The sequence below is a fragment of the Geotrypetes seraphini genome, chromosome 1 (genome assembly GCF_902459505.1).
Source record: "Geotrypetes seraphini chromosome 1, aGeoSer1.1, whole genome shotgun sequence".
Taxonomy (NCBI): Eukaryota; Metazoa; Chordata; class Amphibia; order Gymnophiona; family Dermophiidae; genus Geotrypetes; species Geotrypetes seraphini.
In genome coordinates this window covers 395,826,135-395,844,554 of record NC_047084.1, presented here as the reverse complement: position 1 = coordinate 395,844,554, position 18,420 = coordinate 395,826,135, and the positions used below count along the sequence as shown (strand labels likewise).

Genomic DNA, 18,420 nt, shown 5'->3' with positions numbered 1-18,420 from the left:
TCTAACTTGCGCTCAGCGTCTATACAAACGTCTAGGACACGTCTAAGTATCCCTAATTGGTACTTGCGCTTACTGGGCGTCTAAAGCACGCCTAAGTTTAGACGCACTATAGAGAATTTACTCCTTAGTGCTTCCAAACGGGGAAAGTGTTTCTGATGTTACAGTGGGTTTTCATCTGGCATCCAGTGATCACTGCATGGGACAGTTTAATATTAAGATGGGTTTAGAGAGGGCTCATTCAAAAGCAAAGGCTCTAGACTTTTTAAAAAACTAACTTTGTTTGGGTGGGGGATTACATCAAGAAATTGTCTTGATGGGAACATCTGGAAGGAATGGAAATGCAGTGAACATCTGAAAAGAGTAATTGTAATAGCAACAAAACTTTTTGTGAGGCAAGTAAGTAAAAGTAAGAGAAAAAGAAGGCCACTTTGTTTCTCAAACGTAGTAGCTGAGAAGGTAAGGAATAAGAGGTTAGCTTTCATAAACTACAAAAAAATCACAGAAAGCGGAAGACAGGCAAAAATATCTGGAAAGGTTAAGAGAGGCTGGTCGTGTAGTCAGAAAACAAGACTTTTTTAGATATGTTAGAGATAGGAAGAAGTGCAAAAGTGGCATTGTGAGACTCAAAGGTGAAGTGGAGAAACATGAGGAAGCTAATAAAGAAAAGGCTGAATTGCTTAACCAATATTTCTGTTCTGTATTCACGGCTGAAGCACCAGGAGCGGGACTGCAGAAGACAAACATGAATAGGGATGGAGGTGTGGTAGACCTTGATCAGTTTTCAGACGGTTGTGTTTATGAGGAGCTAGCTAAAATAAAGGTAGACAAAGTGATAGGGCCAGATGATATACATCCTAGGGAGATGAAGGAACTTAGGGAAGTTCTTGTGGCTCCATCGGGAGTGGTACCAGAGGACTGGAGAAGAGCGGATGTGGTCCCTCTCCACAAAAGTAGAAGTAAGGAAGTAGAGAATTACAGACCGGTAAGTCTGACTTCTGCGGTAAGCAAATTAAAGGAAACACTTTTAAAACTGAAAATGGTGAAGTTTCTGGAATCCTGTGGATTACAGGACCGGAGGCAACATGGATTCACTAGAGGTAGGTCTTGTCAGACAAATCTGAATTGGATAGAGAGCGTGTAGATGTGGTGTATTTAGATTTTAGCAAAGCTTTTGACAATGTTCCACATAGACGTCTAATAAATAAACTGAGTGCCCTCAGGATGGATCCCAAAGTGATGGGCTGGGTCAAAAAATGGTTTAGTGGAAGGTGACAGAGGGTAGTGATAAATGGAGATCGCTCAGAGTAAAGGGATGTTACCAGTAGTGAGTCTTAACGTTCTGTTCTTGGGCCTGTTCTTTTAAACATTTTTATAAACGATATTGCTGAAGGGCTGTCAAAGTTTTCAAGTTTATTTAATCTTTGATATACCATTTATCAAAAACATACCTAAACGGTTTACAATTATCAGAATATTGTTAAGATAAAACATAAACTTAAAAGTAAAATGTGAAGGGGCAATAGAACAAATAGACTTACTGGAACAAAAAGGAAAAATGGGAAAAGATAAGAGCTTAAATACAATGAAAAAAATAAAATCTTAAAAGGGAGGGAAGAAATGGAGGGGCTTTAACACACTAGAGTAGGGGTCGCTTCAAAAGAAACATTTCAATTCGGTACTGCCAACGGCGTAGAAGCTGTTAGGGCTCTACATGAATGGAATCAGAGTAAGTAGGCTTATTTAAAAAGGAATGTTTTTAGTTTACATTTGAATTTTTCAAGAAATGTTTCTTGTCTAAAATCTGATGGAAGGGTGTTCCATAACATGGGGGTAGTGACTGAGAAAATGGTTTTGCAGGTAGAATCGAGAAATACTTCATGAACAGAGGGGAACAGAAAATAGATTTTGAGTAGTAGAATGCAGATTCCAGGAAGGGGCATATGGAATAAGAAGTTTATCAATAAATGCGGGTGAATTGGACTGCTTGATTTTAAATGTTAACATAAGTATTTTGCAAGTGATGCAATGAAGAATGGGTAGCTAGTGAGCTTTAAGCAAGAGAGGGGGGGATCACATGGTCAAATTTTTTAGCTTTATAGATGAGTTTGACTGTGGTGTTGTATAATAGTTGAAGCCAGCAAATTTCCTTTTGTGTAATACCTTGATACAAGGTATTCTAGTAGTCAGTGTTGGAGATAACAAGGGAGTGAATCAGAATGTTGATAGAGGAGGGATCTAGTAAGGAAAGAACAGAACGGATGAGTCTTAGTTTGTAAAAGTATTTCTGAGTGACATTGCTGATTTGGTGATGAAAGTTAAGATCTTCATCAATAATAATTCCTAGGAGTTTGATTTTATTGTCAAGTTGGATAGTGCATGAATCAATGCTGATTGGATGGTTCAGAGTTATTTTTGGAAAAGTAGAGAAAAATGCGCCCTTGGATTTAGAGATGTTTAAGGAAAGCTTGTTTTTCCAAAGCCAAGAGCTGATCTTGTTAAGTTTATTATTGATTTCTTCTATTTCTGTTGATGTAGTAGAGTTCAGGGGGTGAAGTTGGATATTGTCAGCATATGTGAAGATACTAAAACCTATAGATTGTGCCATGGTAAGAAGAGGACTCATAAAGATATTGAAAAGGAGGGGAGAGAGAATGAAGCCTTGTGGAACGCCATAGGTTTGAGTTATTGTTGAAGATGTGGTATTATTAACTTAAACTTTGTAATTACGATTCTGAAAATAAGATGTGAACCATTGTAGTGAGGTCCCTGGGATACCTATGGACTGCAATCTGTTAAGCAGTAAGGTGGGTCAATGGAGACCTTATTTAGCGGCTACATTGTTTAGGATGGTGTTACAGTCGATGGTTTTATCCGTTTTCGACTATTGCAGTCTGGTGTTCTTGGGAGTACCAGAATCAGTCTTGGGGGTGCTTCAGGTGGTCCAAAATTCTGTGGTGCACTCTCTGTTTAAATTGGTTGTATTGGCTAAAATTAAAGGATAAGATCAGGTACAAGCTACTGGTGAATGTCTTAATGTGCTTACAGAGGATGGCCCCTAAACACCTGGTCCAGAGCATCTTGCCACATATGCTGGCTTGACTGCTCCGCTCAATTGAGCATTGTGATCTGTATGTACCATCTGTGCGGGAGTTAAGGCTTTCCTCTTCCAGAAACAGTGTCTTTCACTGCATCGCCCCATGGGAGTTGAACAATCTTCCAGGATACCTTCTCTAGCGGCAAAATGATCAGAACTTTAGGAAACTGCTGAAAAGATATCTGTTCTGTAAAATGAAATACAGGGTCTGAGTATGGCTGAGGGAGAAGTGATGACTCTTCAGTGCTGAGTTCTGGTCACAGAGGTATTGAATGGTCTGGTTTGTTTTATTTGGTTTATTGACGTCTGTTATTGAGGTATCTTGTATGACTTATGGAATTTTATATTTTGATGTATGTGTGGGTTTGGCCAGTTTGGGCCTTAAATGATATTTGTCATTGATGCGATGTGTATGTTATATGTAATTTGATTTGATATGTAAGTATGCAATTTGTTATAGTGTGTCTCTGAAGTGTTTTGTATGATAAATGTAAATTTTTATTTTGTATGTTAATATGTAACTCACCCTGGATAAGGGTGGGTGAGAAATAAACAAAACAAACAAAAGCAGATGTCAAGTCAAGTGATATTATGAGGACTGACACAGTGGTCTTGGAAGTAGCGAATGTTTGTAAGATTTGTCTCTTTGCGGATGATAGCAAAAGAGATAATGGTTACTGCAGATGGGCAGACTGGATGGGCCATTTGCCCTTTATCTGCCATCATGTTTCATATTTGTGAAGACAAAAAAAAAGGACACATGACCCCACCTACACTCTACCCATAGCCCTGTCCACTTTTTGTCCATTTCCTTGGTCCCACTACCCATCCTCTGTACCCTTTTAGTGCTTTTCTCATTCTCCCTCCTCTATCCAACCTTCCTTCCCCACAGGTACTTCTCTCTCTCTCCTTCCAACCTCTCCTGTGGATGCTGCTTTCTATTCTTCTACCCCCCCCCTTCAAAGGTGCCCCCCTCTCTTTCTCCATATAACCTCTTCTTCTACTGTTTGTTTCTGCTCTCCCATTCAGCACTACCCTAGTCCATGCTCTTTTCTACAGCACTCTCATAAGAACATAAGCAGATAAGAATAGCCATACAGGATCAGACCAATGGTCCTTCTAGTCCAGTATCCTATCCTCACAGTGGCCAAAGCAGGTCATTAATACCTGGCAAAACCACAAAAAGAAGCAAAATTCCATGCTACCAAACCAGGGCAAGCAGGGGCATCCCCCATGTCTGTCTCAATAACAGACTATGGACTTTTCCTCCAGGAAAATTAACTGCGCTTACCACAACCACTGGTAATGAGTTCCAGAGCTTAACTATTCTCTGAGTGAAAAAATATTTCCTCCTATCAGTTTTAAAAGTATTTCCCTGTAACTTGATCAAGTGATCCCTAGTCTTTGCAATTTCGATGAAGAAAAAACTCAAACCACTTCAATCATATCTCCTCTCAGCCGACTCTTTTCCAAGCTGAAGAACTCTAACCTTTTTAGCCTTTCCTCATACGAGTAAAGTTCCATCCCCTTTATCATCTGGGTTGCTCTTCTTTGAACCTTTTCTAGTTCCACTATATCTTTCTTGAGATAAGGCAACCAGAACTGAAAGCAATGCTCAAGGTGAGGTCGCACCATGGAGTAATAAAGAGGCATTATAATATTCTTAGTCTTGTTAACCATCCCTTTTTAAATAATTCCTAGCATCTGATTTTTTTTTTGGCTGCTCCTGCAAATTGGATGGAAAGTTTCAAAGTATTGTCTACGACATCTAGATCTTTTTCTTGGGTGCCAACCCTCATGGTGGATCCTAGCATCTGATAACTATAATTTGGGTTATTCTTCCCAATGTGCATCATTTTGTATTTGCCCACATTAAATTTCATCTGCCATTTGGACATTCAGAGGTCCTTTTATCAAGCTGCGGTAGGGATTTAATGCGCATAATACTACGCGTTAAACTGCCTGCCGCGCTAGCCGCTAACACCTGCATTGAGCAGGTGTTAGTTTTTTAGCTGGACGCGGGGATTAGCGCGTGATGAAATGTCCAATGCACTAACACCGCTAGCGCGGATTCATAAAAGGACATCTCAGTCTTCCAATTTCCTAATGTCTGCCTGCAATTTTTCACAATCTGCATGTGTTTTAACAACTTTGAACTATTTATTGTCATCTGCAAATTTAACCACCTCATTCGTCATTCCAATTTCCAGATCATTTACAAATAAGTTAAATAGCACTGGTCCCAGTACAGATCCCTGTGGCACTCTATTTACCCTCTTACATTGAAAAAATGGCCATTTAACCCTACATTCTGTTTTCTATCTGAACCAATTCCTAATCTACAATTTAACATTGTCTCCTATCCCATGACTCTTATTTTATCAGGAGCCTCTCAAGAGCAACTTTGTCAAAAGCTTTCTGATAGTCTAGATACACTACATCAATTGTCTCACTTTTATTGCATTTATTCACACCTTCAAAGAAGTCAAATTGGTGAGGCAAGACCTCCCTCGGCTGAATCCATGCTGACTCTGTCCCATTAAATCATATTTGTCTACGTGCTCCACAATTGTATTTTGTATATATTTTTTCCACTATTTTACCCAGCATTAAAGTCAGGCTTACCAGTCTATAATTTCCCAGATCTCCCCTGGAACCCTTTTAAAAAATTGGCGCATCATTGGCCACCCTCCAATCTTCAGGTACCATAGACAATTTTAGTGAGAGGCTACAGATCACTAGCAGCAGGTCAGCAATTTTATGTTTGAGTTCTTTTAATACCCTGAGATGTATACCTTCCAGTCCAGGTGATTTATCACTTTTTAACTTTTCAATCTGGCTTAGTACATCTTCCAGATTCACAGAGAATTTCTTTCTGTTCCTCCGTATTATCACCCTTAAAAACCATTTCTGGTTCAGGTAGATCTCTTACATCTTCTCCAATAAAGCTCAAAGCAAAGAATTCATATGGCCTTATCCTCCTTGAGCACCCATGCTGCTCCTTCTTCATCCAACGGTCCCATGGATTCTCTCACAGGGTTTTTTCTTCTGATGTACCTAAAAAAAATTGTTACTATGAGTTTTTGCCTCTTTGGCAAGTTTCTCTTCATATTCTTTCTTAGCTTTCTTTATCAATACTTTGCATCTAACTTGCCAGTGCTTATGTCTCTTCTTATTTTCTTCATTTGGATCATTTGCCCATTCTTTAAAGGCTGTGTTTTGTGCTCTAATAGACTCTCTTCATCTTTTAACCATGCCGGCTCTCGTTTTTTCTTCTTTCCACCTGTGTTAATATGTGGAATACATCTGCTCTGGGCTTCCATGATGGTATTTTTAAATAACATCTACACCTAGTTTACAATCCTAACTATTGCAACTCATCCTTTTAGCTTCTTTTTAACCATTTTCCTCATTTTATCATAGTCACCCTTTTAAAAATTAAATGTTGCTACTGTAGATTTCTTTTGCAACATCACTTGAGATAGCTCAAATTTGATCATGTTATGATCAGTTTCCCAGCGGACTCTTGTACTATGCCTTACATTCCACTACAGACCACATTGGAGGGGGAGGGGGTGCACTATATGTTAAAGAAGGAATTGAATCAAACAAAATAAACATTCTGCATAACATACCGTATTTTCACGCAAATAACGCACACCCGTATAAAACACGCACACGGGTATAGCGCGCAGAAATCACGATGATACGTACAAAAACTTTGGTATACCGCGCTCACGGGTATACCGCGCATGCTGCCCGACGCTCCTTTCGCCCGCCCTGACTTTCCGTGCGCTGTCCCGACTCTCCGTTCACCCCCCCTGACTTCCGTGCACTGTCCCCCCTTGAAGGTCTGTCCCCATCCTGAAAGCCTGATGCCCCCCCCCGACGTCCGATACATCCCTCCCCCCGAAGGACTGCCGACCTCCCCAACAATATCGGGCCAGGAGGGAGCCCAAATCCTCCTGGCCACGGCGACCCCCCTAACCCCACCCCGCACTACATTACGGGCAGGAGGGATCCCAGGCCCTCCTGCCCTCGACGCAAACCCCCCTCCCCCCAACGACCGCCCCCCCCCAAGAACCTCCGACCGCCCCCCCCCGCCGACCCGCGACCCCCCTGGCGACCCCCACGACCCCCCCACCCCCCTTCCCCGTATCTTTGGTAGTTGGGCCAGAAGGGAGCCAAACCCTCCTGGCCACGGCGACCCCCTAACCCCACCCCGCACTACATTACGGGCAGGAGGGATCCCAGGCCCTCCTGCCCTCGACGCAAACCCCCCTCCCCCCAACGACCGCCCCCCCCAAGAACCTCTGACCGCCCCCCCAGCCGACCCGCGACCCCCCTGGTGACCCCCACGACCCCCCCACCCCCCTTCCCCATACCTTTGGTAGTTGGCCGGACAGACGGGAGCCAAACCCGCCTGTCCGGCAGGCAGCCAACGAAGGAATGAGGCCGGATTGGCCCATCCATCCTAAAGCTCCGCCTACTGGTGGGGCCTAAGGCGCGTGGGCCAATCAGAATAGGCCCTGGAGCCTTAGGTCCCACCTGGGGGCGCGGCCTGAGGCACATGGTCGGGTTGGGTACTCACTCAATTAACTATATACACTATTAGTTATTTTAAAGATTATTGGTTCCTGAGATTCTACCAGTTTGCCAGCAATATTACCAAAGCAGGCTACAAAAAACAAAGGCTTACTGCCACAAACAGAAAAAGAAAAAAAGAAGTAGAGAAGGACCTCAGTTGAACTTCATGGGTCTAAAAAAATTCCACTCCTTACTGAAAATCAGGCTGACATTTAGGAGAAAACTCAAGCAAATCAATACCCAACACTGAAAATATAAATGGCACTAAAGCACAAAAAATCAAAAAGGTACTCAGCTCTGTCAACAGTAATTCTTCCTTTCCAGATCCACCACACTGTAAGTACCCAGATATCCTGTACCCGATAGGGAAATTTCTGTTTCGCCACAATGGCTACATCAGGGGTTAATATTTCAACTACATCGTGCTGGTCATTAAAACTGACTAGGCCTTGCCATAGTCCAAATAAGAAAATACCTGCTCCCTTGCCCCCCACAAAAAAATTAACTTCAGTGTTACAGTTCTAAAAGTGTAGTCATCCACAAATTGAATGAAAGCAAAACATTTGCAGTTGCCATTTAAGTCAACATCATTCACCCTACCCCCACCCCATATTTTTATCACCTTTCAAGCATTGTATTAACTGAATGGCTTCTTTTTTACAAAGTTGGTCCTGGTAGATGAAGTTTGCAACAATTAGAAGGGCTTTCTTAATTTCATCCATGGGGTTCTGCTGTCACCTTGTGGTCAGTAATGACATACCTATATATTACCTGGAAAATAATATTTAATAGACAATATGTGGTAATCTTTTAATGGAAAAACATGTAAAATTGTCATACCAATAAAGTTATCTGAATTTGTGCATGAATCTGGTTTTATATGACTAAGGCCTTTCAAAACACTGTGTGGCTGTTTACATGCGTATATATACTCATATGCCCACCATGCATAGATGTCTAGTTGGGGATCCTCTAGTCAGGGCAGAAAATAAAGCAGAGGTGCAATGTACATGCCTATTTGATAAGTACACAGGCACATACATGGAGTATATGTGTATATGTACACACACCAATTTTAGAGCAGGTGCAAATGCATACATCAGCATTTGCATGTGAAAGCCTATTTTATGCCTATTGTATATTGCCTTTAGAAATCAAGCTTGAAATAGGTGCCTTTTGAGACCTCTCACACACACACTCTGGAATGAAATCAGGCCCTTGTTGCCAAGGGTCTACTTCTCATGTATAATAGAATCTAAATAATTTCTTGCCACTAAACCTGTCTTTTATGCAACTAAAGGTTACATTTTTGTACCTGGGGCACCCAGGGCTGGCAGAGGCTATTAGGGATTCTGGGAGTGTGATGGATGACTCCTAAGAAGTGCTGATTGTTTGCACAGTGGCAGGACCACTGCTAGAACTTGCATTTAACTAAAATAGTTCAGTATCAAATAATTCTAAAAGCATAAATTGTGGGAATTTTTGCATACAAGCAAAGTTAGGGACCAAACTCTATGTATGGCAAACAATAAGCATTAAGCACTATTCCATAAATGGTACTGAGTTGGATCAAAAAGAAAAAGGATAAACCCAAACATTCCCACAGCAAACAAATGTACACAGATTCAGTGGGAATGACCAACATGGATATATCAGGAGAATTAAAGTTGACCTTTATTCCAAAGCATACAGTTCCAAAAGTAACAATACTGAATTGGGATGACCACCACAGTTACAAAGAAAGCAACACTAGATTGGTATGGACCTAACACAGGCTGTATTTCAGCTGGCTCACCTTCTTCAGGAATCCTATTACATAGCAGATAAGGTGATCACAATCTAGATTGTCACAAATTATCTTAACACACCAAAAAACGCAGCAATAGCCAATGGCCGAGTGAGCTTTACTGTAATCACAGCGTGAATAAACATAACTTAAGAAATAACAATAATAATAATAATTTTTGATTGAGTGAACCCTCAGTGTGAGGTGATAAGCTTATGGGAAGGCTACAAGAGCCCAACCTCTAGAGTTTACTTAAGGCTAGATTCACCAAGGGCAGATCCGTGTCTAGGGGGCTGATTCACAAATCGCCCTTACCGTAATTCCACCCCATCCAACTGGGATGGGGTCTCTAGTGATGGGTCTCTAGTGATCCTGATCCGGGATGGGTCTCTAGTGATCCTGACATACCATCTGTAGATGGTCTGCGCATGCTTAAGAACAGTGACTTTTTTAACTTTATTTTTTTGTTTTTGGGGGAGAGGAGGGAGGTGAAGGGACAAATCATGTGTGGGGAGGGGGGATCAGTTTGCAGAGCTGAGGTAACGGTGTCATTCCATGGCTTAAGGCAGTTGTGTCTTGTCTCTTTCTCAGCAACAAACACAGGAAACTTCGATCCAGCTAAACCCGGAAAACATTCATACAGTGAGGAAACAGAAAGAAACCTTCTCTTCTCTCTCTTTTAAGAAAACAACTTGCAAGAATATTTGGTAGGGGGAAGGTTTGGGAAGGAAGTGACATCCTCGATGGTTTTGGAAGCGCCTGGGACTCTTGTTGTCATCGATGACTGTGACTGATCAGATGCTTGCTTTTTTCATGAGCCCGAGGTTAAAACCACGGGCTCATAGTGTGTGGAAGGGCAGGAGGGTCGGGGCAGGCAGGAGATTGAGGCTAATAGCAGAGAACCAGGACAGACAGCAGGGCGGCAGAAGGCAGGGAAGTTGGAAAGGTCCTCAGCAGTCGCTTATTTTTGGATCAGCCAGCCCAGTCAGTGTTGCTTTTTTATTTTAGTGAATCGCTTCCTGCTTGCATTTGAATGCCGTTCCCCCTCATTTGCATGCACGGATCAGAATATGATCAGGACAGAGGTTAGTGAATCAGGTCGGAGGTAAATTAGGTCATAAAGGGGTCACTAAGTGGTCAGAAGTTCATCGGTGAGCTTAGTGAATCTAGCCCTAAATCGGCTTAAATACTATGAGCATATGCTCACTATCTAGCCGCACATCGTCATAGGGTGCACACAGTGTGCTCATATAATCCAAATAATAATACACCCAACTAGGTGAAATCTATGAATAATGTAATGCAGCACTCAGTTCTGCCAGTTGCCTCCCCAAGTTGGGTGTATTATTATTTGGATTATATGAGCACACTTTGTGCACCCTATGATGGGTGTGTGGAACTTGAGTTCTAGCTGGAGTAGCTGGCTGTGTGGATAATCTTATCTAAGGTCAAGTTTAAGTCATTTTGAAGGGCTGGGAAAGTGAGAGAGAGAAGATAAAAATGAAATGAGAAAGAAAAGATCAATGTCTGACCTAAACATAAGGGAGGTAATATAAAAGGAGATGAGACAAACCTGGTACTGAATGCATGGCACAGAGCAGTGATGATGTCACAGCAGACAACTACATCACTGCCTAGCTGGTTCCTAGTCCTGTGTGTGCTCAGCACATCCATTTCTGGAAATTCTCTAGAAATAAAAAGTATAAATGGAGATAGTGGTTGAGCTACTATCTATGAACATTGTAGGTTAGCCTTTACCTTGATCCTGATGCCTGCACACTCACCAGCATTACCCAGCTACTGTGATAGCACTTATCTGAAGGAGGGTATAGAAGGAGCTTGCTCTAAGGGATAAATGTGCCACAGTGGAGTGGTATGCTCTGGGGCATGGAAATCTAAGACAACCTTAATTTAGTAATACAGTAAAACCTTGGATTGTAAGTAACTTGGTTTGCAAGTATTTTGTAAGACAAGCAAAACATTTTATTAAATTTTAACTTGCAATACAAGTACATACAATATGCACACATCACAAGTGAGCCGATGGTTCTTCTCTCTCTGACACTGCTAGAGTGTAGTGACTGTTCTAAATGAGCAAGGTCTTGCAATACAAGTACGTATAGTATTTTGTATTAAAGTTTTTGGGTTGTGGAACGAATCATCTGAGTTTTCATTATTTCTTATGGGGAAATTCGCTTTGATATACGAGTGTTTTGGATTACAAGCATGTTTTCGGAACTAATTATGCTCGTAAACCAAGGTTTTACTTTTAAGGGGTGCTAGTTAGATTGAGTTCAGCTTTGAACAGCAGTCACTTTTCATGTGCTGTAGTCACAGTAACTTTAAGCCTACATAAAAGGAGATGAGGCGAAAGGCGGCTATAAGGCTCTAATGATGTAAGGCTAGGACTGTTCAATAACAGTTCATATACCATCCGAGGTGAAACAAGGTTGTAAGGCTCTACTGCAGGGGTGTCAAACTCAATCACATAAGGGGATGAAATCTAAAACACAGGCTAAGTCGCAGGCCACATTTTTTATTAAGATACTTAGTTTTAGTAGAAGTATAGATCCTTCCTCACCCTGATACACCATTCCAGTAAGTCACCTAGTTATTTTCACCTTATAGATATTACCATACTTAATCCCAACTTTATTCAAATAGTCATTCTAGGTGTGGGTATGTGGAATTTTTAATCACCGCCTCATGGGGAGGCGCAGAAGTTCATCGCCAAATTGTGGGGAGGCAGAAGCTCTGTCACCAAACTATGAGTGTTGGGCAGCAACGTCACCACACAAGATCCCAACCATGCATGCTAGGGATCAGTCTTACACTAACCTCGGCAACAATAGCCAAAGACTGCTGCTATCATGATTCTAGTAGGAGGTCAGATTTCCCCAGAGGTAGTGCGTATGTACTTCCTATACTTACAGCGGATCTTATGTCCACAAATTGAAAAAATTACTGAATCTTGTATGGATTAGGAGTTAAAGCTTTGGAGAAGTGAGTTGTCCAGAAATTCAAATAGGCAACTTCTTGAAATAAATGTTTAGCTTTATTGCACAAATGACTTTAAAAAGCATAAATACAGTGGTACCTTGGTTTGCGAGCATAATTCATTCCAGAAGAAAACTCATATCCAAAACGCTTGTATATCAAAGCAAATTTCCCCATAGGAATTAATGGGAACTCGGGCAATTCATTCCACATCTCACAAACTTGTCTCATTAATTACCAGAGTTGTATCTTTAGTGACACCTCCACTGCTGCCTCGGCCACGGACCTATCCGCAAGGCTCCTCCAGTTCTCTCGGGGAGGACTCTGCTGCTGTTCGCTGCCTCTCCAGATGGACGAAGGTCTCTCTCCCATGGAGGACCCCCAGCCTCCTCATTGCTCTGTTTCCCAGTCCGTCATTGCGTCCATGCCCTTTGCCAGGCTCCACCCGATTTTGACTGCACTTCCTGTTTTCGGCAGAGCTGGATGCAGCATGGACAAGGCACTGGTGCCAGCGTGGGTTGGTGGTGTCCCCTGGAGGTAAGGGTTTGGAGGATGGGCTGTGCTCATTTATCGAGTCAATGCTCATTTTCTGAGTTTGCTCAAGTGTTTTGCTCATCTTGCGAAACACTCACAAACCGTGTTACTCGCAAACCAAGGTTTGACTGTACTCAGATTCAATTAAAAAGACTTTTCATCCACTAAAATGCATTCATAATAAAATCACAAATACCAGAATAAATATAAAGTGCTTCTTAAATATTCCCTTATCAATTCCTTCTCTTTTCAGGTCACCAAGAGATTACTCAGGCAACTCAGGTAAGTATTTCTTAAATTCCGTAACACCAATCTTCAATGTGCTTAAAGATAAAATCTTTAGCCAATAATATCTGTTTTCTCTTTCAGGCTTTTGTCTCTAATAACACTAGACCCTTTTCTAGTAAGTAGTCTTTCAATTTCCCAAAATTGTGTAAAATATCCAAAATAATAATAGTGTGCACACTATAAAAGAAAATATAAATAAAACCTTTATTTCAGGCCCGCCGCTGCTTTCTTGCAAAGGAGCTCAACACTGGAGCTGGATCAGGATCTTGAATTGGATCAACTGGAATTGAAACTCGCTGTATCTACTTAACTCAAATAAACCAATAAGGCAAAACCTTATCTCCCTATGAGTGTTCTTTATGTGTGTCCTTCTTCAGCTATTCCCTAATGTGTGCTAACTAATCCCAGCAAAATAAATTTAATTACTACTACTACTAATCATTTCTATAGCGCTACCAGACGCATACAGCGCTATACAGATTTAAAAGGATTTAATGTAATTAAAAGGATTTCTCTAAATAGTCCCAGTATTAAAATGTGACTCATAGCATTCATTCACTTCTCCCCTATGAGAGCCCTAGATGACCTTATATCCATCATCTGCAAGCTACTTATCTTTCATAAATAGATTATCATCCTTGGCGACTTCAATTTCTCAGACTACCCCAACACCACTGGGGCTCCAGCTGACTTCATAACGACACTATCTGTCCTAAGCTTCTTCCAGACCATCATCTCAACCACTCACTCTGCTGGCCATACACCAGACCTAGTCTTTATACAAAAAGACAAATTTCACAACACCCAAATCTCACACTTTGTCACCACACCAGTACACTGGTCTGACCACTACCTAATCTCATTCAACCTCACCAATGCCACAACAAATCCTGAAATCAGACACAACCCCACCCAAGAAAGTACTTAATCCTAACTCAGTTAACCTAAAAAAAAAAACCTCTCAACTGGCATTGCTGAAATAAACAAATCAGCCTAACCTCACATCAATTGAGGAAGCCACATCAACCTGGCACACATAAGTCAAAATCCTCTATGAAAATCTAGTTGAAGCCAAAGAAAGAAAAATGAACACCCACAAATTCTCCTCTGCTTGGTTTATCAACAACCTCAGAATAAGAAAAAAGAGAACTAAGGAAAGTGGAAAGGAAGTGGTGCAAATCCAAAGATAAAAATGACAAAACCCAATGGAAAAAGTTATTAGAGGATCACAAATTAGCTATCCATGAAGCTAAAAAGACCTATTATACCAAACTCCTACAACAAACCCCAAACAGATCTAGGAACACCCTTACAAGGAAACTGCTAAGACTTAAGACAGTGAAACCCTTTTTACCTTCCAAGAAAAAATTTTACTGCATATGCTCAAATCATGATTTCACATTCCAAAATCCAAACAACCTCTTACCCAGATAGAAAACCGAAATATGAAACCCTAAATAACTTTGAACCCGTTTCTCACGATGACCTCACAAAAAAACAATGAGCACACTATGACCCTCCAGCCCTATCCTTGATCTGTGTCCACCCAACCTCCTGATGTCCACAAAGAACGCCTTCACTAAATCAGTCCTTTCCTTAATTCCTCCTTCAAACAGGAATAGTACCATAAAGCTGGAAATCAGCCATCATAAGACCTATCTTAAAAAACCCCACCTTGGACCCAAATGATCCCAGCAATTACAGACAAGTCTCCAACCTTCCATTCATCTCCAAGATCCTAGAAAAGGCCATACTATCGCAAATCCAGACCCTCATTGACAAACAAGATGCCCTCTCCTCCTACCAATCTGGCTTCAGGAAATTCCACAGTACAGAAAGTCCTGGCAGACATCATCAACAACTGCTGTAACATACTAAACAAAGGAAACAATGTACTATTGGTTCTTCCTAGACCTCAGCACCGCTTTGACACCATCGATCATCCCCGCCTCCTTCCCAGACTCGCAGATATTGGAATCCACAAAATTTCACTCCACTGGTTATCATTCTTAAGCCAAAGAACTCAAAGCGTTTGGCTAAGATCTCTTCTATCACAATCGAAACCAATAAAATATGGGGTAATACAGGGTACCCTCCTATCCCCTTTACTTTTCAAACTCTATATCAGACCAGTAATAGATATTGCCTTAAAATACAAAATAAAGATCCACTCCTTTGTGAATGACATAAAACTATACCTGCCACTAGGTTCAAACCGAGATACTCTAATATCCAAACTACCCAACTGCCTTAACAGAAATGAAAAGCCTGTAGACCTGACTGGTGGATTTCTGCCTTGTGCATATGCCTTCCAGAGGAGATTAATGAACTCTGGGGTAAAGGCCTGGGAGGTCAAGTCTCCTTGACCATTAGGGTGGAGCAAATGCCTTTTCTAGGGCTGTGAAGCATCTGTGCCCTTACGGTGCTCCAAAAGATGTTTCATTCCCTCCAGGGGGACCATCTGTCTTTCTCCAGCCCTAGAGGCCTGTGGAGGGGCTAAGCCCAAAATTCCTGCCCCTCCATCCCATGCCGAGTGGCTCTTCAGCCGTCCATCCAGTGCAAATAAAGCATGATATAGGGATATTAGGGTCTGAGGACTCCATCCCTATCAGTTTTGATCAAAATGAGGTGCTTTGAAGAAGTTTGAGAACTTAGAAAAAAAATCAGGAAAATCCACGATGGCCCCTCCCCAAATGGCTTAAAAATGCTTCAGGGCTATCCAAAAAACTTTTTAAAAAATAGGATTTTAGAGGAGGGGGACCAAAGATCTATGTGCAAAACTAGTCAAAACAGAATTCAAGACACCCCCTCTCGATTTTCCTCATAGACTGTCACAGCCCGTATGCACAGACCATATGCTGGGGAAATGGTGTTGCAGCCTACTTATGCTCCTTTAAAGTGTAGCTGGATCTGAAGGATTCTTTGTCTAAAGCCATCGGTCAGCTGCCATGCTGAAATCTTTGGGCTCCCAGTCAAATCATAGTCAGACTGATCCTCTGTCCCCAGACTGCGACAGATGCAGAAAAGAGGGGGGGGGGGAGAGGAGCCAAAACTGCAGTTGGCACTGTGAGCTATTGATGCCTAACAACCTGTGCACAAGCTCCTGATCAAGTCAAGGAAGCAAGCAAGTGCTGAGGGCCTGGAACCCTGTGCTCCACAAATCTTCAGCAACCTGGCTGCACAGTTCCCTGAATGATACACCTGCTAGCTGCAGACTAAAGTCTGTTCCTTTCCAAGCAAGTCTGCTTCTCTCCAAGCCATCCCTTGAGTCATGTAAAAACCTCAAACTACAAAACAATAAAGGAGCAGATTAGAACATCCTCAAGCTCGCCTGCAGAAGGAAAAACTGAAGGAGGCAGCAGAGACCAAGAAGGAGGAAAAGTTGAAAGGCTGTGACTGACATTTTCTACAGTATGCTCGCAAACACAGCTTGACTACCCTAAGGTTCAGCATACCATCCCTACTGCACTGGAACAACAACTACAAGAGCACTACCAGACGTATGCAGTGCTGTATAGAGTCACAAAGGAGACAGTCCCTGCTCAAATGAGCTCACAATCTAATCAATATAGACAAACAAACATTTTAAAATCATAACATTAACAACATTTGAAAGAGATAGAACTTCCTTGAAATACTTCAACAGTATCTCTGCAGATAACTGGTGACAAACTGGAAAATTAAAAAATCTTAATTAACTTTAACCTGGTTCTCAACCATCTCCAATTTCCTGTTTAATAACAAGCTATTTTTAATCTCTGTCACACCTGTCTGTTGATACAATCATTTAAGCTTCTATTTCTTCAAAGAGCTATCCATAACCTGCAATTTGCTCTCAAATTCTGTTATGTTGGAGAAATCTTACTAAGAGAATACAAGAGCCATTGTACTGGACCTCACAATATTGTCTCAGCCCTTTTAACCGCCTTCCAAATGTCTACATTATCTATTAGAATATCTTGGGGAAACTCAACTGGCTTAAAAGTGTCTCTTTACGTACAATTGTGGTTCTAATTGTTGCAATGTTGGTAATGCACCCACCTTTGGGAAAACCTCCTTGGGATAAATCCTCTATGGGGAAAAGTGAGTATACCTATTCTCTGAACTTAGAGAAGGTCCAGAGTCTACACCAGTTGACTTTTTCAACTGGAGTAGACTCTGGACCTTCTCTAAGTTCAGGAGGATAGGTATACTCACTTTTCCCCACAGAGGGTTTCTCCCAAGGAGGTTTTCCCAAAGGTGGGTGCTTTACCAACATTGCAACAGAACCAATAAGTGCCTTTCCATGAGACCAGGCACAGGAGTGCCAGTTGTTACATAGATAGGAGGAAACTGCTGATCTTCAAATCAGATTTATTTATTTTGTCTACCATGGCTCCATTGGGACGCCAAAGAAGCTCAAAAATGCCTGGAATGCCCCTTAGAAAAACAACCTTTAGCTATACCCTGCAGTGTAGCCGCAGTAGCCTGCAGCACTCTTATCCCCAACACCAGCCCCCATAGCTGGCATCACTGGGCCAACAGGAAAAGCTGGAATGGGAGCCTCAAAGTTGCAGGAAGCCTCTCCTCAGTTTACCAGGTGCCTACAAATAGGCTTGTCTAATTTCTTCTTTTGGGTATCCACATTCTAAAAATTGAGCTGTAATTTTAACTGTTCCTAAAGTCCTGTAAAGATGTAAGAAGTTTGAGATTTTGGCCATCACATCTCAAAAAAAAAAAAAAAAAAAGATATAGTGAAATTTAGAAAAGGCACAGAGAAGGGCAATAAAAATGATAAGGGACTGCCCTATGAGGAAAGGCTAAAGAGGCTCAGGCGCTTCCAACTTTGAAAAGAAACAGCTGAAAAGTGATATGTTAGAGGTCTATTTTCAATCATATTTATTAAATTTTCAAAAATATACAAAAATAAAATTACAAAATTTATAATTTTATAACAACAACATAAATAATATGAATAATACAAATCTTTCCAATCCCCTTATTCCCCCCTTTCTCATCCCAGAATTGTGACAACAAAAATAATTGTTAGAGGTCTATAAAGACTGAGTGAAGTGGAACTGGTAGACATGAATAGCTTGTTTACAATTTCTAAAAATACAAGGATTAGGAGGCATCCAATGAAGCTGTCTCAGCA

The 18,420-nt window shown here is 41.5% G+C and overlaps 1 protein-coding gene across 3 annotated transcripts in view; it reads right to left on the bottom strand.

The window, feature by feature from the left end:
• Positions 1-5,834: 5,834 nt before the first annotated feature.
• LOC117347215 (glyoxylate reductase/hydroxypyruvate reductase-like) overlaps positions 5,835-18,420 on the bottom strand; it is a 212,494-nt gene continuing 199,908 nt past the window's right edge. The window contains exons 9-10 of one of the 3 annotated variants that reach the window (XR_004536753.1): positions 11,041-11,154; positions 5,835-6,151 (exon numbers count right to left, since the gene is read on the bottom strand). Coding sequence is in view for 1 of the 3 variants with exons in the window: in XM_033917882.1 (XP_033773773.1) it covers positions 11,129-11,154 (26 nt within the window). In the remaining 2 variants the exon portion in view is untranslated. Of the gene's footprint in view, positions 6,152-8,359; positions 8,453-10,981; positions 11,155-18,420 lie in introns of those variants that run through there. The other 2 variants (XR_004536752.1, XM_033917882.1) reach the window with 2 other exon arrangements.